General features: G+C 45.0%; 1 protein-coding gene across 2 annotated transcripts in view; it reads left to right on the top strand.

Annotated features, from left to right (window-relative positions):
- Nucleotides 1–21,771, top strand: part of PI4KA (phosphatidylinositol 4-kinase alpha) — a 53,874-nt gene extending 32,103 nt beyond the window's left edge. For both annotated transcript variants that reach the window (XM_039332418.1, XM_039332417.1), the window contains exons 30-55: nucleotides 142–234; nucleotides 954–1,110; nucleotides 1,931–2,058; nucleotides 2,405–2,563; nucleotides 3,506–3,657; nucleotides 4,075–4,182; nucleotides 4,823–4,950; nucleotides 5,382–5,501; nucleotides 6,321–6,400; nucleotides 6,850–7,043; nucleotides 7,797–7,887; nucleotides 8,009–8,176; nucleotides 10,451–10,504; nucleotides 11,500–11,620; nucleotides 11,971–12,100; nucleotides 12,726–12,796; nucleotides 13,468–13,540; nucleotides 13,637–13,707; nucleotides 15,085–15,194; nucleotides 15,896–16,000; nucleotides 16,419–16,544; nucleotides 17,461–17,581; nucleotides 18,305–18,464; nucleotides 18,886–18,975; nucleotides 19,326–19,409; nucleotides 20,917–21,771. In XM_039332418.1, the coding sequence (XP_039188352.1) occupies nucleotides 142–234; nucleotides 954–1,110; nucleotides 1,931–2,058; nucleotides 2,405–2,563; nucleotides 3,506–3,657; nucleotides 4,075–4,182; nucleotides 4,823–4,950; nucleotides 5,382–5,501; nucleotides 6,321–6,400; nucleotides 6,850–7,043; nucleotides 7,797–7,887; nucleotides 8,009–8,176; nucleotides 10,451–10,504; nucleotides 11,500–11,620; nucleotides 11,971–12,100; nucleotides 12,726–12,796; nucleotides 13,468–13,540; nucleotides 13,637–13,707; nucleotides 15,085–15,194; nucleotides 15,896–16,000; nucleotides 16,419–16,544; nucleotides 17,461–17,581; nucleotides 18,305–18,464; nucleotides 18,886–18,975; nucleotides 19,326–19,409; nucleotides 20,917–20,968 (2,946 nt within the window). In that variant the 3' untranslated portion in view covers nucleotides 20,969–21,771. The remainder of the gene's footprint in view (nucleotides 1–141; nucleotides 235–953; nucleotides 1,111–1,930; nucleotides 2,059–2,404; nucleotides 2,564–3,505; nucleotides 3,658–4,074; nucleotides 4,183–4,822; nucleotides 4,951–5,381; nucleotides 5,502–6,320; nucleotides 6,401–6,849; nucleotides 7,044–7,796; nucleotides 7,888–8,008; nucleotides 8,177–10,450; nucleotides 10,505–11,499; nucleotides 11,621–11,970; nucleotides 12,101–12,725; nucleotides 12,797–13,467; nucleotides 13,541–13,636; nucleotides 13,708–15,084; nucleotides 15,195–15,895; nucleotides 16,001–16,418; nucleotides 16,545–17,460; nucleotides 17,582–18,304; nucleotides 18,465–18,885; nucleotides 18,976–19,325; nucleotides 19,410–20,916) is intronic.
- Nucleotides 21,772–22,658: the final 887 nt, after the last annotated feature.

Below are 22,658 nucleotides of genomic sequence, written 5' to 3'. Positions count from 1 at the left end.
GTGATAGGGGAGGGGATAAGGGGGCACCAGGTTTTGGCTTAGTCACGAAGTCCCATCCGTTTCTGGCTTCCCCTGAGCATCCAGGTTCTCCCTCTAGTCTCAAAACTTAAAATACGACGTGTGTGTGTGTGTTGCTTTTAGGCCACTCAATTAACAGAAAGGCCCGCCTGCGTGAAGAAAGATTACTCCAACTTCATGGCGTCCCTGAACCTGCGCAATCGCTACGCTGGAGAAGTGAGTAGCAGAGCTAGTCAAGAGTTCCACCCTTGTTTTCAAAGAAGAATTTTCCTCTTCTCAGTTTGCGTGGCCACACAGATGTGTGTTTTAAAGGGGACTAGCTTTGGGTACACAAATCTCCAAGCAAGCCCATTGGAGAAAGCGTGTGCAATGCCTTCTACTTTCTTGCTTTCCAATCTGGCATATAGTTCTGAGATATTTATTTATTTATTTAGCGTATGGCATAACAGACACGGACTCAGAACATGTATTAGCACTTCGCCTAAATTAAAAACACAGTCTAATATGAACGTTAAAAAGATCCATATTCAGATATCAAATGTCTAGACCAGCTAATCGTTAAAGCACAAGCTCCATTTATCTGAAAAAAAGTCAGATACCGCTCTGGAATATACCCTCAGCTTAACAGCCAGTCGTGATGTGATCTACAGATCTGATATGTATTATTCGTATGCTAATTTAATTTAATTCGGTGCAATTTCAAAACTACTGCAGCAACCCTTTGAACAGTCGGCATTGACAAAATCCCCATCTGTCAATTGCAAAAAGGCAGCTTCAAAGCTGACATCTGGCGACAATACCTCTAACCCCATCAAACATCCCCATCTGCCCATGGAAAGGACTCAACGGCAGATAAAAATTGCAACTCCAGCCTAAACATCTGGCCGACTATGACGATGACTATTATAATAAATGTTTTTTTTTTCTCTAAATAGATTTCAGGGATGATCCAATACTGTAGCGCCACAGGCCGAGCCTCGGACCTGAATAAACTCATGATCAAGCAACTCAGCAATGCCCTGGAAGCCAGCCAAGCAGAGAACTATACCCAGGCCATGTTTAAAATGACCGCGTTACTGATAAGCAGCAGAGGTAATAGTGAAAAAAAAAATCTTAATGGGTTTATACGGGCGTTCCTCGACTTTCCACTACAATGGCGCCCAACGTTTCCCTTGCTAAACGGAATTTTTACAAGTAGCTCCAGGCAACAAAGATAGCTAACCAGACCTTCTTCACCCTATTTTCCCCATAACTACAACCCTGTGACAGAAAGAGATTGGCCCAAGGTTTCCTAACTGGCTTTCACCCCCAAGGCTGTGAGAGGGATCTTGTCGTCCTAGTGGACAATTACTTAGATAGGAGCCAGCCGTGTCCTGCAGCTGCCAAAAAAGCCAACACAGTGCTAGGCTGCATTAACAGAGGGAGAGAATCAAGATCACGTGAGGTGTTACCACTTTACAAGGCCTTGGTAAGGCCACACTTGGAATACTGCATCCAGTTTATTTATTTATTTTATTTATTTATGAGACTTATATACCGCTTTAAGTGCAAGCACTCTCTAAGCGGTGTACACCAGTAAGCAAGGTATATATATATATATTTACATTGCCCCCAACAATCTGGGTCCTCATTTTACCTACCCCGGAAGGATGGAAGGCTGAGTCAACCTTGAGCCGGTGAGATTTGAACCTCTGACCTGCTGAACACAGTCAGCTAAAGTGGCCTGCAGTACTGCACCCTAACTGCTGCGCCACCTCGGCTTGGTCACCACGATGTAAAAAAGATGCTGAGACTCTAGAAAGAGTGCAGAGAAGAGCAACAAAGATGATTAGAGGTCTGGAGGCTAAAACATATCAGGAACGGTTGCTGGAATTGGGAAGGTCTAGTTTAAATGTCTTTGTAAATTTTTCAGACACTGATTGCCAGCTCCTACATCACCTTTGCTGGGGCCCTCTGCGTATGTTCAATGAAGTGGTCATGCAGACTGCCCTCGCTTGCTGGGAATGGCTGTTGGCTGCTAAGAACGGCATAGAAGTCCCCGTAAGTGATAAGTTAATTTTAAGATCCGTTCTTTCTGAAATGGTGTTTCTGTGGCAAGCAGTACATTTAGCAAACGTCCCCAGAATTGATGAACGAGTTTCTTAACATGAGCTTGGTTTGTCTCCAGTTGGCTTCCATGCCTAAGGCAAGACTAGAACTCACTGTCTCCTGGAGATTGGCCCAAAGTCACTCAGCTGGCTTTCACGTCTAAGACGGAACTAGAACTCACATCTCCTGGTTTTTAGCCCGGTACTTTAACCCCTAGACCAAGCTGGCTTTTTAAGTATATTTATAACAAGCTTAAAGTCCACTGCCTCAAAAGTAGCACTGATTTTGCTTCTCTTAGTTCATGAGAGAGATGGCTGGGGCTTGGCAAATGACCGTGGAGCAGAAATTTGGCCTGTTCTCCACTGAGCAGAAAGAAGCCGATCCTTTAGCTGCCTCCGAAGAAAGCCAACCTAAGCCGTGTCCACCAGAGGTCACCCCGCATTACATCTGGATAGAAGCAAGTATTCTCCTCCTCCTCCTCCCTTTAAGAAGCCAGCTTTTATTTTGCTTTTTTTTTTTACAGCTGAGGTAGACAAGAAGACATCAGCAAGAGAGACGCCTTGTGACGTTCCTAAACCACAAGGGGAGAATATTTATTTATTTGTCTCCTGCCTTTGTTATTTTTACAGGTGTTAACTCAAGGCAGCGAACATATTCAGTACACCTTTCTCCTCTTTTTCCCCAAAACAATCCTGTGAGGTGGGTTAGGATGAGAGAAAGGGATTGGCCCAAAGCGACCCAGCTAGCTTTCATGGTTAAGAACTAGAACTTATAATCTCCTGGTGAATGGCCCAAACTCACTCAGCTTGCTTTCAAGCCAAAGGTGGGACTAGAACTCACCATCTCCTGGCGATTGGCCCAGAGTCACCCAGCTGGCTTTCATGCCTAAGGTGGGATTAGAACTCACCGTCTCCTAATGATTGGCCCAAGATCAGCCAGCCAGCTTTCATATGTAAAGGGGCACTAGAACTCACCGTCTCCTGGTGATTGGCCCAAAGTCACTCAGCTGGCTTTCATGCCAAAAGTGGGACTGGAATTCACAGTCTCCTGGTGATTGGCCCAAAATCAGCCAGCCGGCTTTCATATCTAAAGGGGCACTAGAACTCACAGTCTCGTGGTGATTAGCCCAAAGTCATCCAGCTGGCTTTCATACCTAAGGTAGGTCTAAAACTTACAGTCTCCTACTTTCTAGTCTGGTGCCTTAAACACTAGATGAAACTCGATTAACAGTTATTGAGGAACATCACCTGCTTAAGACAAATTTTCATTCCCTTTTGAGTTGGCCACCGCCATCTTTTTTGGGGGGGGGTGAAGGATCCCCTCCTGCAGGAAATCCGCTTGTGGCGAACATTGGCTTGTTCGACAGACAGATGTCTTACTTTTGATTTCCTCTCCACAGTTCTTGGTGCAGAGATTTGAAATCGCCAAGTACTGCAGTTCTGACCAAGTGGAGATTTTTGCCAGCTTACTCCAGAGGTCCCTGTCTCTGAATATCGGCGGATCAAAGGGTAGCATGAATTGCCACGTGGCAGCCATCGGAGCCCGTTTTAAGTAAGCAAGACCCCCAGGATTTATTTTTTCAGAGGTGGGAGCAAGCATGAAGAAGATCAAAGATAGTTTAGTTTTGAGCTTCCTTGCCAGGTTCGCACAAAACTGATTTTCCCAGGTACTCACACTTGTGCCCTGTTCATTTTTTTTTTTTTAAAGAAAATATAACATCTGCTATATTTATTCATACTGTGTGACTTCACTGTTTTTCCAAGGAGATTGAAAGGAGGCTCTGGATATTCTCCCCTTGTTCTTTTTGCTCATCAAAAAAAAAAAAAAACAATTGGGGGGGCTTCAGGATGCAACATCACTTGTCGTTCTGCCATTTCACTTGATATTGTACACATGTCTTTCTTCCTATTTAACCCTTTTGAGTCTCCTGCCTAAAGATCCTGATGGAATTCTTTTGGACTCTTTCAGGCTCTTAACTCTGGGGCTGTCTCTGCTTCATGCTGATGTCATCCCAAATGCAATGATTCGCAATGTCTTGAGAGAGAAGATCTATTCCACGGCTTTTGATTACTTCAGGTATTGCCCTTCTTCCTCCTCCTCCTCCTCTTCTTCTTCTTTTTCTTCTCCTTCTTCTTCTCCTTCTTCTTCTTCTTCTTCTTCTTCTTCTTCTTCTTCTTCTTCTTCTTCTTCTTCTTCTTCTTCTTCTTCTTCTTCTTCTTCTTCTCCTTCTCCTTCTTCTCCTTCTCCTCCTCCTCCTCCTCCTCCTCCTCCTCCTCCTCCTCCTCCTTCTTCTTCTTCTCCTTCTCCTTCTCCTCCTCCTCCTCCTTCTCCTCCTCCTTCTCCTCCTCCTCCTCCTCCTCCTTCTCCTTCTCCTCCTCCTCCCTTAGAAGATTTGCAACTCTAACTGGAAGTACTATTTGTATGGTCATCCAATTCAACCAAGATGAGTTTGGCCAATTGCAGGAAATAAACAAAGCAACAAAACCTAACAAAAATGCAGAGAACCTACAAACAAGCATGAAACGATAATAGGGCGTCCCAAATAGTAATAGCACCCTTGATTACAAACACACAAAATCTTCTGGTTACAATCAGAGATCAGGTGAGGAAGAAGCAGGGGAGCCCCAAAGCTGGTTCACAGAACACCAAGAGACGATGATGTGTTTTCTTGCCAAAATGTTTGTCCTGTCATAAGTGTTTTTGCCCTCCATTGAAGCTCTGCCCCCAAGTGTCCAACCCAAGGAGAGAAGAGGCTGCGTGAGGACATCATCATCCTCATCAAGTTTTGGACAGCCATGTTCTCCGACAAGAAATATTTAACTGCCAACCAGCTTGTGCCTCCAGGTATGTGTTTCATAGGTTCTGGTAGGAGAAGAGCAGGTAGAGCCAGGTGAGCGGAGTTAAGCGAGTCATCAGCCTAGAATCGTTACGTTCCCACAAATGGTCTAAGTCCAAGCCCTCCTGAATTTGTTTGACCCTAGTTGTTTTAAACATTCAGTCGTACCCGACTCTTGCCAACTTTATAGGCAAGAGCAATCCATACAGAATAGAATAGAATGGAATAGAATAAGAACAGAACAGAATAGAATAGAAGTAGAATAGGAGAGAATAGAATCTTTATTGTCACTTTAAATGTACACTAATCAGTGTACATTAAAACAAAATTTTGTCGCATTCATCTCTTTTTCTCTCTCTGTCCTTCTCTCTCTAGCTTTTCATTCTTCTTCTTTGATTGCCTGGCTTTGATGCCAAAGGGATGTTTTCTTTACCTTTAGATAACCAAGACACCCGGAGCAATCTTGACGTCACAATGGGCTCCCGACAGCAAGCCACCCAGGGATGGATCAACACCTATCCTTTGTCCAGCGGCATGTCGACCATCTCCAAAAAATCAGGTGTGTCTTGCTTTGCCTTACATATCGCTAAACTCCCCCTCCCGTTTAATCCTCACAACTAAATTAAGTTGCTTGCTCCCCAAGTGTCCACATACACAATACACATTTAAACATACTATATGCAACATAGGTATAGACCTACACCCTTAGCTATAAGCAACATGTAAGTATTCATTGCTGTCCACCTTGAATACAAAACGGAAGGAGGAAGCTTGAGAGTTCACCAGCTTAACACTGGATTCCTGCAAGCCGCCTGGAGGAGACCCATGGGGAGGTAAAGCATCAAATCTATTTAACCAATAAATAAACTCCATCCAGTTTTGGTCACCACGATGTAAAAAAGATGTTGAGACTCTAGAAAGAGTGCAAAGAAGAGCAACAAAGATGATTAGGGGACTGGAGGCTAAAACATAAAAGGAACGGCTGCTGCAATTGGGGATGTCTAGTTTAATGAAGAGAAGGACCAGGGGGGACATGATAGCAGTGTTCCAAAATCTCAGGGGCTGCCCCAAAGAAGAGGGAGTCAAGCTATTCTCCAAAGCACCTGAAGGCAGGACAAGAAGCAAGGGATGGAAACTAGTCAAGGAGAGAAGCAACCTGGAACTAAGGAGAAACTTCCTGACAGTGAGAACAATTAACCAGTGGAACAACCTGCCTCCAGAAGCGGTGAATGCTCCAACACTGGAGGTTTTTAAGAAGAAACTGGACAGCCATTTGTCTGAAATGGTGTAGGGTTTCCTGCCTGAGCAGGAGGTTGGACTAGAAGACCAGAATTATTATTATTATTATTAAACAAATGTTCTATGTTGTCTTTCGAAGGAATGTCTAAGAAGACCAATCGGGGCACTCAGCTCCACAAATACTACATGAAAAGGAGAACTCTGCTGCTCTCACTTCTGGTAAGTCTCTTCTCCTAAACCAAGCCCAGACCCAGTTGCTTGTGATTAACAAAGCCTTGATTTTACAGGCTATAGGTAGTCCTCGTCTTACAACAATCCACTTAGTGACTGTTCAAAGTGACAACGGCGCTGAAAGAAGGGACCCAAGACCCTTTTTCACACATCTCGACCATTGGTCATAACTTGAGGACTACCTGTAATTGAGAGGAAGGGGAGACTGTTAAATGACAATGTATGTACTTGATGTAATTTATATCTCTCCCTTCCTTCCTTCCTTCCTTCCTTCCTTCCTTCCTTCCTTCCTTCCTTCCTTCCTTCCTTCCATTGTTTCTCTCTCTCTCTTCCTTCCTTTCTTTCTCTCTCTTTTGTTCTTCCTTCCTTCCTTCCATCCTCTTTGTCTCTCTTTCTTTCTTCCATCCTCTTTCTTTCTCTTTCTCTTTCTTTCTTAGGCTATGGAGATTGAGCGCCTCATCACTTGGTATAATCCCCTTTCGTCTCCGGAACTGGAGCTGGACCAGACTGGAGAGAACAGTGTTGCAAACTGGCGGTCCAAATACATCAGTCTGAGTGAGAAGCAGTGGAAGGATAATGTGAACCTGGCATGGAGCATCTCCCCTCACCTCGCAGTGCAGCTTCCCACCAGGTGGATCCCTTGCTCCTCGTTACCAAAATGAGTAACTTTAGCCAATTAGTAACTTTAGCTTCCGGTAGTCCTTGACGTACGACCAGAACAGAACCCAAAAACTCTGTTGCTAAGCAAGGCAGTTATTCAGTGAGCTTTGCGCCATTTTACGAACTTTCTTGCCACAGTTGTTAAGGCAATCACCGCAGTTGTTAAGTTAGAAATACGGTCGTTAAGTGAATCTGACTCCCCCATTGACGTTGCTTGTCAGAAGGTTGCAAAAGGGAGTTGTGTGACCCCCGGGGACACGACAACTGTCATAAAACCGAGTCAGTTGCCAAGCACCTGAATCTTGATCAGGGCAGGGGTAGGCAACCTTGGCTCTTTGATGACTCGTGGACTTTAACTCCCAGAATTCCTGAGCCAGCATGGGGGAACTATGGCCCCTTCATGACTCATGGACTTCAACTCCCAGAATTCCTGAGCCAGCCTGGCTCAGTTTGGAAACCTCTCCCTTTCCCCTCAGCATGGCTGGCTCAGGAATTCTGGGAGTTGAAGTCCACGAGTCATAAAAGAGCCAAGGTTGCCTACCCCTGTCACAGAGATATGGCAATAGTCATGAGTGAGAAAAATGATCATAAGTCCTTTTTTTCAGTGCCACTGTAGCTTTGAACGGTCACTAAACGAACCGTTATAAGTCGAGGACTACCTGTAGCTATTAACCCACAGGTCCTAAGTTGAGAACTACCAGTTTGTCCCCTGTTGGTTTCCTAGATTTAAAAACACAGAAGCCATTGGGATGGAGGTCACCCGTCTGGTTCGCTTGGACCCCGGAGCCGTGAGCGATGTGCCAGAAGCCATCAAGGTAGGCATTTGCAGATGATGCAGCTGTTGATCAGAACATCGATTCTGGGAATTGTTTCCTCCTGCGAGCGTTGGGGTTCACGTGTGTGTATGTGTGTGTTTCCCCCACTCCCTCTTTTCAGTATCTTGTTACTTGGCACACCATTGACGCCGATGCTCCGGAGCTGAGCCACATCCTCTGCTGGACCCCTACCGACCCACCGACGGGCCTCTCGTATTTCTCCAGCATGTACCCTCCTCATCCTTTGACAGCTCAGTATGGGGTGAAAGTGCTTCGGTCTTTCCCTCCGGTAAGTAAGACGTTTGTCGGAAGGATCTTAGAACCTCTTTCTGCTGAAGTACTGTAGATCTTGGTCTCCTCAGTGAGCCCTCTGCATTTTTCCCAAGTTCAGTTTTGGTCTCCACGAGGTCAAAAAAGATGCTGAGACTCTGGAAAGAGTGCAAAGAAGAGCAACACAGATGAGTTAGGGGACTGGAGGCTAAAACAGATGAAGAACGCTTGCTGGGATGGTGTATGCCTAGTTTAGAGAAAAGAAGGACCAGGGGTGACACGACAGTAATATTCCATTATTTGAGGGCGGCCACAAAGAGGAGGAGGGGGTCAACCTGTTCTCCAAAGCACTTGAAGGAAGGCAGGACAAGAAGCAACGGATGGAAACTACTCAAGGAGAGAAGCAACCTGGAATTAAGGAGAAAGTTCCTAACAGTGAGGACAATTAAACAGTGGAACAGTTTGCCTCCAGAAGTTGTGGGTTTTCCATCACTGGAGGTTTTAAAGAAAAGACTGGACAGCCATTTGTCTGAAATGGTCTAGGCCAGGGTCTCCTGCTTGAGCAGAGGGCTGGACTAGAAGACCTCCAAGGTCCCTTCCAGCTCTATTCTGTTCTGTTTTATTCTATTCTATTCTGCTCTTATTCTGTTCTCTATTATATTCTATTCTGCTCTTATTCTATTCTATTCTATTCTATTCTATTCTATTCTATTCTATTCTATTCTATTCTATTCTATTCTAAAACTAATCAAAGAGAGAAGCAAGCTGGAATTAAGGAGAAAGTCCTTAACAGTGAGGACAATTAACCAGTGGAACAGCTTGCCTCCAGAAGTTGTGGGCTTTCCATCACTGGAGGTTTTTAAGAAAAGATTGGACAGCCATTTGTCTGAAATGGTCTAGGCCAGGGTCTCCTGCTTGAGCAGGGAGCTGGACTAGAAGACCTCCAAGGTCCCTTCCAGCTGTATTCTGATTAATCGCACTCGGTCAAATAAAATATTCAGTTCAGCTCAGTTCAATTCACTGTAAAGGTCGCAAAACTGGACATCCTCCACTTAGCAACCCCCTTGCTCAGGAACGGAAATCCTGGTCCAAAGTTGTGGTCGTAAGTCGAGAACTATCTGTAGCAGCAAAGGACAGGCACAGGTTCCCTTTCCCACATCGAGAGGGTTAAAAGTCCGCGGGGTGTAGCTTACGTGGCGTTTTCTGCTCCAAAGTTCAGTCAAGAGTTCCTCAGAGGATAAACGGTTGAGTTATCCCTGTCTTGGATTTAACCATTTGCCTGAGAGCTGGAAGAGACAAGAAATTCCTGGGAAAATAAGTAAAGAGGCTGTTGTGGAAAGGCTGAGGTTTCTAATAGTAGCTTAGAACAGCTTAAATCCTGTGACCATACAGGCAGTCCTCAACTTACAACAGTTCATTTAGTGACTGTTCAAAAAGTGATTTACAACCGTTTCCCACACTTAATGACCATTGCAGCATCCCCATGGCCACGTGATCAAAATTCAGATGCTTGGCAACTGACTCGTATTTATGACGGTGGCAGCGTCCATGGGGGAAGCCAGTTTCACTTAACAACCGTGTGACTAAGTTAAGAACTGCAGCGACCCACTTAGCTGTGGCAAGGGAAGTCTCGAAAGGGGAGTAAAATTCACTTAACGAAAGTCTCACTTAGCAAGAGAACTTTTGGGCTCAAGTTGTCGTAAGTCAAGGATTCCCTGTACCCCTAATACCGTCGAACAACCACATCTGCCTATCCCAGGTCCTTGAGAACGACGTGATAGGTGGACAAAAAAATGCCAACTCCAATCTAAACATCTGGCTGTGCGAAGAACCATAATATAGCACTGACATTGACATATTCGCCACCAGTCAATTGCAAAAGACAGCTTTACTTGGGACAGCTGACGTCCTGCGACGAGACCTTCAACCCCATCAAACCCCCACATCTGTCCATCCCAGGTCCTTGGGAAGGACTTGATAGACGGGTATAACTGCCAAGTCCATTCTACAGATCTGGCTGACTCTGCCAGCAACAAATAACAACAATAACAAGGGCAGCCATAATCATAACAGTAGGTGTTTCACAGCCTTGTAATTTTTGCAGGCACATTGGATATCCCTCTACATTTTTGCATTTTGTTTTATGATAATCCCCCCCCCCCCCAAAAAATGCAGCTCTTTGCCTGTTAATGATGGAAGAAAAGGCTCTTGAAGCCAGAATGTCAGTGCTTTGAAAGAAAAGAAGAAATCCTAACTTCTTTTTTCCTTCTTCTCCCTCCACCCTCCCCCCCAGGATGCTATTCTGTTTTACATTCCGCAGATTGTGCAGGCCCTTCGATACGACAAGGTAAGGGCAAATAAAGTTGGCAAAACTTTGGTGAGGGGATGTCCTCAGTCAAACGAGTTTAGGACGATCCAGTATCTGTGGGCCACCTGGTTCTTTTTCACTGAAAAGTGCCATGGATTGAACTTTAGGCCGTTTCCATACAATCCTTGCACCCAGGTTCTTTGGCATGCAGTAAATGTTCAGGTTATGCCATATGGATGGATGGATGGATGGATGGATGGAGAGATAGACATGTAAATGAAAAGATATGGATAGATAAGTAGGTAGAAAATAGAAAGAAAGAAAGATAAATATGGGTGGATGGATGGATGGAGAGATAGACATATAAATGAAAAGATATGGATAGATAATAGGTAAATAGAAAGATAGATAAATATGGATGAATGGAGAGATAGACATAAATTAAAAGATGGATAGATAAGTAGGTAAATAGATAATGATGGATGATGGATAGGGATGGATGGATAGATCTGGCTAGAGTCGGTAAGAAATAGACAGAGAGACAGATATGGATAGATAGATATGGATATGGAGGGATGGATGGGCGGACAGACACAAATAGACAGACATTCGTTGTTTCTACAATGCTTGGATAAACTAGAGAGTTTCAATAAATCACTAATACAATGCAAGTCTCCAACAATTAAGGAAGATGCATAAGAAGACCTCCCCTGATTGGGATTTAATGGGGGGAACTGGTCCATTAGGGCAGAGGTCCCCAACCTTTTGGGCACCTTTTGGGCACCAGGGACCAGTTTTGTGGTGAAAGCTTTTTCCACGGACCGGAGGGTGCGCGGTTTTGTGTGCTGTCTGCATCATGCAGATCGGACTTTGCTTGTTTGTGTGGACCGGTTGCTGGCATGCCGTGGTCCGCTACCGGTCCACGGACCGAGGGTTGGGGACCCCTGCATTAGGGCATCTGGGCTTCTCTGTCTCAACATGTTCCTGGTCAGAGCCATGCTTAGAAGAAGACCTACCCTGTTGTATCTTCACAGATGGGCTACGTCAGGGAGTACATCCTCTGGGCAGCTTCCAAGTCCCAGCTGTTGGCTCACCAGTTCATTTGGAATATGAAGACAAACATCTACCTGGATGAAGAGGGACACCAGAAAGACCGTGAGTGGACCATTGGTTGGAGATGTTGCACAATGAGTTTCTTGAGCAGCTGTCCCTTCCAGGGACCCCACAATCCTCTTCCTCCTTCTCCTCTCTGCAAATCCCACTCCCTTCTAGCACTGATGATGTTACCTAGTTGGGTCATGAAACATCTGCAAGAAAACCATCAAGCCCAGAGAGCTTCCAGAGACCCCACAGTCCTCCTCCTCCCCCCCCGCAAACCCCACTCCTTTCTAGCACTGATGATGTTACCTAGTAGGGTCATGAAACATCTGCAAGAAAACCACCAAGCTCAGCAGCAAGGACCCCACAAACTTCACACTCCTCCTCCTGCTTGTTCTTTCACATAGCTGACATTGGGGAACTGCTGGAACAGCTGGTTGAGGAAATAACTGGCTCGCTGTCTGGTCCGGCGAAGGAGTTTTACCAACGGGAATTTGATTTCTTCAACAAAATCACCAACGTTTCAGCCATCATCAAGTGAGTACAAAGGCAGAGTTCAGAGAAAAAAACTTGTTCTTCCCTTGCAGTGAAAGGTGTCTTATAAACAAAACACAAGTTAAAGGCGTATCGGTTTTCCTGCCTGAATAGGGGGTTGGACTAGACGACCTCCAAGGTCCCTTCCAACTTTATTATTATTATCTTTCATTCATTAAACATGAACCTCAGTCAACTGAATATTCAAATTGGCTGGCGCTGATGGTTGACACGGGTTGCCGTCAGCATCCTAGGTGTCAACCAGGCACCTCCTTAAAATGTAAGACGTTCCGAGTAGCGCCGTTTTTTTGTAGCATTGCTGGAGTTATTGCAGGAAGCTGCAGTTTCTTGATGTGTTTTGCAAAGTTTTGGGACATCGTTCCCAGGGCCCCGACGACAATGGGTGCCCTTGTTACACGTTTCATCCATAATCGCGCTGTTTCGATGGGCAGGTCGCGATATTTCGTCATTTTTTCCCCAGTTCTTTTTCTTCGACTCTGGCATCTCCTGGTACAGCGATATCAATCAGCTGTACGCTGTACGCTTATTATTGTTGTTATTATTATTATTATAAGTTGCCTTACGGATCAGAATTCACAACGTGTTGGGGTTTTTTTTCCCCCTGTAGGCCTTATCCTAAAGGCGAAGAGAGAAAAAAGGCCTGCTTGAGTGCTTTATCTGAAGTGAAAGTACAACCTGGTAAGAAACGGAACAATTAGAGACAATCCTCAACTTGACAGCCACAATTTCCCTTGCTAGGGGGAGACAGTTGTTAAGTGACTTTTGCCCCCATTTTATGACCTGTCTTGCCACTGTTGCTAAGAGAAACACTGCAGTTCAGTTAGTGAGCCGGTTGGTTAAGTGAATCTGGCTTCCACCTTTGACTTGGCTGGTCAGAAGGCCGCCAAAGGGGATCACATCACACACACACACACACACACACACACACACACACACACACTGGACAATGCAACCGTCATAAATATGTGCCAGTTGCCAAGCGTCCAGATTTTGACTACATGCAACGGTTATTCAGTGTGAAAAGGAGTCATAAGTCATTTTTTCCAGTGCCGCTGTAACTTCGAACCGTCACTAAATGAACGGTTGTAAGTGGAGGCCTTCTCATAAAGAGGAGAAAAGTCTTTTCTGCTGTCTTCCCTGACTCGACCTGCTAGCTCAGGGGTCTTCCAACTTGGCCCTTTGCTGACTGGTGGACTTCAACTCCCCGAACTCCTGCCTGGCTGAGGAATTCTGGGAGTTGAAGTCCACCAGTCATCAAAGGGCCAAGTTGGAAGACCTCCCCCCCTATGCTCGCTCAACCCTTTGGGGCTGGTTTTCCCCAAGGATTCTCTTCTCCCCCCTTCCAATAGGGTGCTATTTGCCAAGCAATCCAGAAGCCATTGTTTTGGATATTGACTACAAGTCAGGAACGCCTATGCAAAGGTAGGGCCTTGCGCTCTTTTCCAGCTTGTTCTACTTTATAAAATAAAATAGGGATTATCAAGCTACTGGCCCTGACCCGTTTGTGCTTCCTTCCAGCGCTGCCAAAGCCCCTTACTTGGCCAGGTTCAAGGTGAAGAGGTGTGGAGTGAGCGAGCTTGAAAAAGAAGGTGAGTGCAATGGGCCCCTTTTATGACGTGAACCAAAACATTTGAGGAGCTTGGTTTGGGCTGAAGTTCAAAATACTTGGGCCGTCAAATGTGAAGAGGGGATGGGTTCTTGTGGATGGTTCTTGCAGTCCCTTCCAGCACTTTGTGGTTGTTCAGTCTCTAAGTTGTGTCTGACCCTTGGTGACCCCATGAACTACAGCATGCCAGCCTCCCCCCCCCCGTGTCCTCCAGTGTCTCTGGGAGGGCTTAAATCCATCTTCATGGATTTGTGTTGATGACACTCTCACTCTGACTAAGATGGTATGGGTTCTCCTGCTTGAGCAGGGGGCTGGACTAGAAGACCTCCAAGGTCTCTTCCAGCTCCTATTCTGTTCTGTTCTATTCTATTCTGTTTTACTCCATATTTATTCTATTCTATTCTATTCCATATTTATTCCATTCTATTCTATTCTACTCTACTCTATTCTATTCCTATTGCTTATTTCTATTCTATTCTATTCTATTCTATTCTATTCTACTCCATATTTATTCTATTCTACTCTACTCTATTCTATTCCTATTCCTTATTTCTATTCTATTCTATTCTATTCTATTCTATTCTATTCTATTCTATTCTATTCTACTCCATATTTATTCTATTCTACTCTACTCTATTCTATTCTATTCTATTCTATTCTATTCTATTCTATTCTATTCTATTCTATTCTATTCATTCTGAATTCTACTCTACTCTATTCTATTTCTGTTCCGTTCCATTCCCTTTCCATTCCATTCTACTCTACTGTATTCTACTCTACTCTACTCTACTCTACTCTACTCTATATCTATTCCATTCTATTACAGTCTAGGCTAGTCCTACAATCTAGGTTTGAACTAAGGAGAAATTTCCTGTGAGTGAGAACAATTAATCAATGGAAGGGCTTGCCTCCAGAAGTTGTGGGTGCTCCATCACTGGAGGCTTTTAAAAAAAGACTGGACAGCCATTTGTCCAGAATGGTATAGAGTCTCCTACTTAAGCAGGGGGCTGGACTAGAAGACCTCCAAGATCCCTTCCAGCTGTGTTATTCTCCATTCTGTCTGCTCTTAGTAGTGCCAGACAGCCTGGAAATGTTCCTACAACATAAAAATAATGGAAACACAGTGGAAAAGCCTTCAAAGAATTCTACAAAACATTTAAAGCCCCTTTGGCCAATGTTAACACAAAGACATCCAACCTCCAACCCCTTGAGCTATTCCACACTTGTGATGTGATGGACCCCATCACAGAAAAGGCAGAGAATTAACTGCTGGCTATAGACACCTAAAGGACACCTCTTTACGTATTATCATTTGGAATGTCACTTCCTCACAAACACACAGACACACTCTGCCTTCTAGGTCTGCGTTGCCGTTCAGACTCAATAGATGAAAGCGGAGAAGACGCCAGGGAGAGTAAGAAGATTTGCTGGCAGGCCGCCATCTTTAAAGTGGGCGATGACTGCAGGCAGGTAAGAAAGCGTCAGGGTGGTCTTCTTCAGTCACCCGTGGAGGCGGACAATTTTCAGCAGTCATTGTTGCGATGAGGGGTCCTGGGTGCTCTCTGAGCTGGCTTGTTCTCTTGGCAGACGTTTCATGACCCAGCTAGGTAACATCTTCAGGGCTAGAAGGGAGTGGAATTTATGGAAAGGAGGGAGGGAGGAAGAAAGGAAAGAAAGAAAGAAAGAAAGAAAGAAAGAAAGAAAGAAAGAACGAAAGAAAGAAAGAAAGAAAGAAAGAAAGAAAAAGAAAGAAAGAAAGAAAGAAAGAAAGAAAGAAAGAAAGAAAGAAAGAAAGAAAGAAAGAAAGAAAGAAAGAAAGAGAAAGAAAGAACTATAGGGTCCTGGCTGTTCTCTGAGCATTGTCAGGGCTAGAAGGGAGTGGAATTTATGGAAAGGGGGGAGGGAGGGAGGGAAGAAGGACTGGGGGGGGGGTCCTTAGTGCTCTCAGGGCTTGCTTGGTTTCTTGATCCAAGCTAGGTAACATCATCTGTGCCAGAAAGATCTGCAAGAAAACAAGCCAGCTCAAGGAGCGCCCAAAGACCCCCCCTCATATCAACCTTGAGCTGCAAATATTCTCCTTTATTAATCACTATTGTGCATAATATTTGAACCCCCCCATTTCAATCCTGGGTTTTTGGTTTTTTTTTGGTTTTTTTTTGGGTGCTGGACAGGACATGTTGGCCTTGCAGATCATCGATCTCTTCAAGAACATATTTCAGCTGGTGGGCCTTGACCTCTACGTCTTTCCCTACCGGGTGGTGGCCACCGCTCCTGGGGTGAGTCTCTGGAAGGGCCAGTCTTTTATCAGTCCTCATTTCTTGACTCCGGGCTCCCTTCACAGGGAAGTCACGTCAGAAAAGGAAGGCAGTTTGGCACCCACAAGGTCTGTTCTGTGATTCATCAGCCATTCCTATTTCTCCGTCGCTCTTGCGTTTGACTTTTTTTTTTTTTTTATTCCCAAAAGCTCCCTGATAAAAATGTAGAATCATAGAGCTGGGAGGGACCTCAGAGGTCTTCTAGTCCAACCCCCCCCCTTGCTCAAGACAGGAGTCATCCCATCCCAGTAAAAGGATGGTTCAGTCTGTTTTTGAAAACTTCCAGTGTCTTTGTATTTCCAGCTGAGTATATGGGCCTCCAATCAGGTGTTTTTGTGCCTGGCTGCTCCTGTCCACTCATTTACCTTCTTTCTCTTAGTGTGGAGTCATCGAATGCATTCCAGATTGTACTTCCCGAGATCAGCTGGGCAGGCAGACCGACTTTGGGATGTACGATTACTTTACCAGGCAGTACGGAGACGAATCAAGCCTGGCCTTCCAGAAGGTAGTTTGCGGGTGACTCTTACCGATCGAAGAGAACGTAGCTCAGGGTTGAACTGTGGGGTCCTTGGTGCTCTCCGAGCTGGGTGGTTTTCTTGCAGACGTTTCATGACCCAGCTAGGTAACATCATCAGTGCTAGAAGGGAGTGGGGATCATGGAGAAAAAGAGAAGGAGGAGAAGGTGGAAAGGAGGAGGGGCGGAGGAGGAAGAGAGGGAAGGAGAACTATGAGGTTCTTAGTACTCTCTGAGCTTGGTTGTTTTCTTGCAGGCGTTCCATGACCCAGCTAGGTAACATCATCAGTGCTAGAAGGGAGTGGGGATCATGGAGAAAAAGAGAAGGGGAGGAGGAGGAGAAGGTGGAAAGGAGGAGGGGCGGAGGAGGAAAAGAGGGAAGGAGAACTGTGAGGTCCTTAGTACTCTCTGAGCTTAGTTGTTTTCTTGCAGGCATTCCATGACCCAACTAGGTAACATCATCAGTGCTACAAGGAAGTGGGGATTGTCTTTCAGTGTGTGTGTCTTTCCAAACTCTCTCTAAGGGTCCCTTGATTTGACTCCGAAGAGAATTGGAGGAAAGCTTTTTATTGATAAGCCGCTAATGAAGAACTAGAAAAATGCCATCCTCGTCTCCATTTGCTGTACAATAATGAGCAGGTTGAGCGTTTCTTGACAGTCAATAGTCTAGTGATGCCAAGCACAAAAATTGGGTATCGTTAGGAATGAAGTCAACTCAAAGTCTACCAAGCGACACAATTAGATTCCTTTAGTCCTCTCCTGAAAATTAGTCATTTGCCTTCAGTCCTTCCTCTCCCCCTTATGAAAATGCTCTTGTTGTAGATGTTCAATTTTGGCCTACTGAGGGCCCGTGATGCAAACCCTCCCTTCTTTCTCAATAATTGCCAATGTCATCTCACCCTTGCAGGCCCGCTACAACTTTATCCGCAGCATGGCTGCTTATAGTCTTCTGCTGTTCCTCTTGCAAATTAAAGACAGACACAATGGCAACATCATGCTGGACAAACAGGGACATATCATTCATATTGGTTAGTTTATCCTTGGGGAGTTTTTGTTTCGTTTTGTGGGATCGGCCTTTCATCTGGAGGAAGCGTGTCTTCTCCAGAAGGACATTGTCCTTCAACGGGCAGAAGGTGGCTTTGCACTTGGGATGGACCATCTCCTGGGACAACAGAACTGTGGCCCAGTTCTAAGGGCTCTGCCTTTTGGGCCAGCTCCTCAAAGTCCACTCTTTGATTGTCTGTGGAGTTCTCAGTCATGGTTGCGCCAAAGGCTGCTTTTTCAAAAGGACTTTTCTGAGTGTTTTTTTCCTCGAAAAGTTTCACTTCTCATCCAAGAAGCTTCTTCCGTTCTGACTGAATGGTGGGGAATGGAAGGATTTATATCCCTTGCAGTTATCTGGTTGTTAGTACTCTTTCTGAGAGTTAGTTAAGGCCACTTGGAGGTTTATCTCTGCCCTCACGGTCACCCAAGTCAGGATGCAATTGGTGGAGGAACCTTCTTGGGACCGCTGAAAGGATTGTGTGGTACCCAGGAGAGAGGTGGTGTGTCGTACCCCTTCCCCTCCGTTGAGAGAGGGCTGTCCAGTTTTCACAGAGGTGGCCTCTTTCAACTCAGTGGTCATTTCCCTCCAGAACGTGGTCTTTGCTGTCCTCAAAAGAGTGATCTTTATCTTTCAAGCAGTGACGATTGGATCTCAGAGATCTAGATTAAAAACAGGTCAACGTTCTCCTCTTCCTCCTCCTTGTCAGATTTTGGATTCATGTTCGAAAGTTCTCCTGGTGGAAACCTGGGTTGGGAGCCGGACATCAAGCTGACGGATGAGATGGTCATGATCATGGGTGGCAAGATGGAAGCCACGCCCTTCAGGTGGTTCATGGAGATGTGTGTCAGGGGCTACCTGGCAGTCAGGTAAGGAGGCTTCTTCTTCAGCTTGGGTTCTCTTGCCTTGGATTTTTGCCTTGAGCCCCTTTTTTCCCAAAACTCTCTTAATAATAATAGGAGTAGTAGTAATAATAATAATAATAATGAAGTTGCGCATTCCAATATTTTTCTGATTATTTCTTCCACTAGTGGTAGTCTTTCATTCTTCCAATATTGCGCAAAGAGTATTCTCGCTGCTGTGGTGACGTGTAAAATCAAATATAGACTTCGCTTATTCATCTGGACATCCAGTTATGAGGCCATTGCCATGCCCCTGTACAAGCTTTGTATAAAATGATGGGGGTTGTGTGTCTACGTCTTCTCTGATGGTCTCATCATATCCCAAATATATAAACATCCTCCTGCTGATGGAGGAGACCCGCTAAGCCTTCTCTTTCTCTCCTTGCAGGCCGTACATGGATGCAGTTGTTTCTTTGGTTACGTTGATGTTAGACACAGGATTGCCCTGTTTTCGGGGACAGACCATCAAACTCTTGAAGTAAGTGGGCTGCCCCGATTGGCCAAGAGCAGAAATGAGGTGTGGCTGTTATTTAAGCTAAGCAAAGGAATTCTGGGAGTTAAAGTCCGGACCTCTTAAATGGCTAAGGTTGCGAAACACTCATATAATTGTATTAACCATTATAACTTGATAAGAACGGGGAGGGTTAGATTTTCATATTACACCCCGCCAACTTAAAAGAGTCTTTGCAAAAAGATCTGCCACCACAGTTGGCCACAGGCTTGTGGGGAAATGTGGCAAAGTCAAGACATCTGCAGAACAGTCTTTTGATCTCCTCCTCCTCCTCCTCCTCCTCCTCCTCCTCCTCCTCCTTCTGTTTTCTTAAACAGGAACAGGTTCAGCCCCAACATGACGGAGCGAGAAGCTGCAAACTTCATCATGAAGGTCATTCAGAATTGCTTCCTCAGCAACAGGTAAGCCTGCTTCTTCTCTACTGTCCCATCGTTGGCACAGCAACAAAGGAGAGGCAAGGAGAATTGTCTCTTCAGACCGACAAGATTCTGTCAAGGTAGCTCTACGACAAGTAGGTTTAGATCATCTGGATGCGAGGCCCGTCCAATTTACCCCACGAGACCCACCTCAGTGCGCGAGTACCGGTAGTCCTCCTCTTACGACCACAATTTCCGTTGCGAAGCGAGACAGCTGTTAGCTGACTTTTGCCCCCTTTTAGAGTTTTTAAGTGAATCTGACTCTCCCGTCAACTTTGCTTGTCGGAAGGTCGCAAAAGGAGAGAACACCTGACACCCCCCCTCTCCCAGGACGCTACAACCGTCATAAAGGCGTGTCGGTTGCCGAGTGTCTGAATTTTGATCACGTGACCCTGGGGATGCTGCAGCGGTCGTTAAAGTGCGAAAAGTGATCATCGGTCCCTTTTTTTCAGTGCCGCTGTACATTCGAATGGTCACTAAACGAACACAGCAGTTTGTTTAGTGACCATTTGGAAAGAAGTGGTTAAGAGCTACCTTTCCTATCAGGCGCAAGAGAGCAGGAAGCAAGGTTGTTCAGATGTGTGCAGCTTTATTTTGTGCTAGCTCTCTTCAAAAATTTGTGCTATTCATGGTGAAGGCAAACTGGCAGTAGAGAAGAGTCAATGGAATACCACTTTACAAGGGCTTGGTAAGGCCACACTTGGAGTACTGCATCCAGTTTTGGTCACCACGATGTAAAAAAGAGGTTGAGACTCTAGAAAGAGTGCAGAGAAGAGCAACAGAGATGATTAGAGGTCTGGAGGCTAAAACATATCAGGAACGGTTGCTTGAATTGGGTAGGTCTAGTTTAATGAAGCGAAGGACGAGGGGGGACACGATAGCAGTCTTCCAGTATCTCAGGGGCTGTTCCAAAGAAGAGGGAGTCAAGCTATTCTCCAAAGCGCCTGAAAGCAGGACAAGAAGCAACGGATGGAAACTAATCAAGGAGAGAAGCAACCTAGAACTAAGGAGAAACTTCCTGACAGTTACAACAATTAACCAGTGGAACAATCTGCCTCCAGAAGCAGTGAATGCTCCAACACTGGAGTTTTTTAAGAAGAGACTGGACAGCCATTTGTCTGAAATGGTATAGGATTTCCTGCCTGAGCAGGGGGTTGGACTAGATGACCTCCAAGGTCCCTTCCAACTTTATTATTATTACTATTATATAGAGAATTCAAGGTAGGCAGGACTTAAATCTCTTGTGGGAGCGAAGGGATTCAAGGCTGATAACATGCTTGACCCCCTCCCTCGGGCCTGGCTGTCTCCTACAGTATATTTCTAATCAATCCGTGACTCTTTGCCACAGCAAACTTTCACCCAGACCAGCATCTGACTACAAAGCTTGTCTGTTTCTTGAGTCCCTGAAGAAACCAAATTAAATCCCAAGAGATACATCTCTGAAAAAGCCTAATTTTTTTCCCTCTTTCCTTCTTCTTCTTCTGTTTTTTAGGAGCAAGACCTATGATATGATCCAGTACTACCAAAATGATATTCCGTACTAAAACGGGGGGAGAAACACCACCACCTCCCAGCCTGAAAATGTGAATTTCTGAGATTGCTGTCTCCTGCCCTCGAAACAGCCCTCTGTGTGTGTGTGTGTGTGTGCGCGCGCACGTTTGCATGCCAACCTGGGTGTCCCTGATGGCAACAATCAACCAACCCCTTAGCTCCTGCCTTTTGTCTTTGCTGGGATCCTTCTGGGTGTATCCGTGATCTAAAAATTAGTCGTCGTAGACTCCGAAAATCCTGTCGCACTTCTGAAGAGCGGGCAAATTCGAAATCTTTTGACAGGTGTCAAGCAAAGATAGGGCGCCCTTGTCTCCAGGCAAGAATCTTTTATGATTCTGATCTAGAGAATCGGGGGCAAACCAGGCGCTCTAGAATTATAGTGCAGAGAGCAGTTGAAGAAAGATTGCTCTGGCCTATGCTGTAGAAATTGTAAGGATAATCATTTTTGCACTTGTGGGTTGAATAGCTTATATTTTGCACTGTAAATCTCCTTGCTCCGTGGTCAGTATTTCTTATTTTGAGGAAGAATGTATCGCGCCTACCCCTCTTCGTGCGGTTTTAAAGAGAGATGCTCTACTGAAGAGAGATTATATTTAATCTTAAAAAAAAACAACAACAGAATAAAGGTCTTAGGATATTTTCTGCACCAGATTATTTTTTAAACTCTTAAAACCAATCACCCCTATAAACCTCCAGGAAAACTCCAATCGGTGCCTGAAGACATTGCCAGAGGTAGTGGAAAGGATTATTTATAGGTGTTTCCAAATCCTAATTCTCACCAATAAATTCTACAAAGGAGATTATGTCAGAAGTTTTAATCAGACATTCCATTTTATTCTGGTTATTTCCCAAAGTGGGCAGATGGAAGGATCGCCTTTTTTTCCCCCTCCACGCCTTAACCCCCAATGCTATCCTTTATTAAACAGCAATTTATGTAAAATAACAGCATGTGGGAGGAGCTAGATGCAAAATGGCAGGTTGGGGGCCGAGCCAAGAACCCCGTGTCGTTTTGCAAAGCTGTCTCGGAAGGAGAATCCCTGTTGAGAAATACAACGCTTCATTGAACGGCTAAAGAAGTTTTCCTAACGGCAGTCAATTTCTGGGAACTCTTCCCATCAGATTTATCACCCAGTTTCAGTCCAGAGGAAGCTGTGATGGCCTTAACAAAACTACAGTACAATTGGTGGAATTTAAAAGGTCCAGCCGATCATTGATTAAACTGGATTCAATCAAGGTCTGTTGTGATGAAAAGAGATGCCATTTCTGGTAGCTCCACCCATCGTGGCCTGTGAGGGTCAAGCTTGACCTTCTGTACGAAGAAAATCTGGCACCAAGATCTTGCGATGCTCACCAGCAAAGGGAGTGAGGAAGTCCATCACACCAAAAGAGCATTTGGCAATGGAAGAGAGCTTGTAGGTCTTTTCAGAGTCCAAATGGAAAAACCTTTCAAAATTCATGTCTTCCTTGTGCCATTACTCAAGCTCAGTCCTCAATTTTTAGGTCCAGCAGTTGTTTTATAAAATATCTATATAAATATATATATTCTCATTCCTTCCCAATGTTGGCAAGAATTTTGCACAGCCTCGCTGGGTTTTCCTACAGGCTAATTTATCGGTGTGCGTGAAAGAGGGAGTTGTGAGTCAGCTATGTCACCTTTCCAATTTGATTCCAGAAAGATGCTTC

The sequence above is a fragment of the Crotalus tigris genome, unplaced genomic scaffold, assembly GCF_016545835.1.
Source record: "Crotalus tigris isolate CLP2741 ecotype Arizona unplaced genomic scaffold, ASM1654583v1 scf7180000024461.2689607, whole genome shotgun sequence".
Classification (NCBI taxonomy): Eukaryota; Metazoa; Chordata; class Lepidosauria; order Squamata; family Viperidae; genus Crotalus; species Crotalus tigris.
This window is presented reverse-complemented; position numbering and strand designations above follow the sequence as displayed.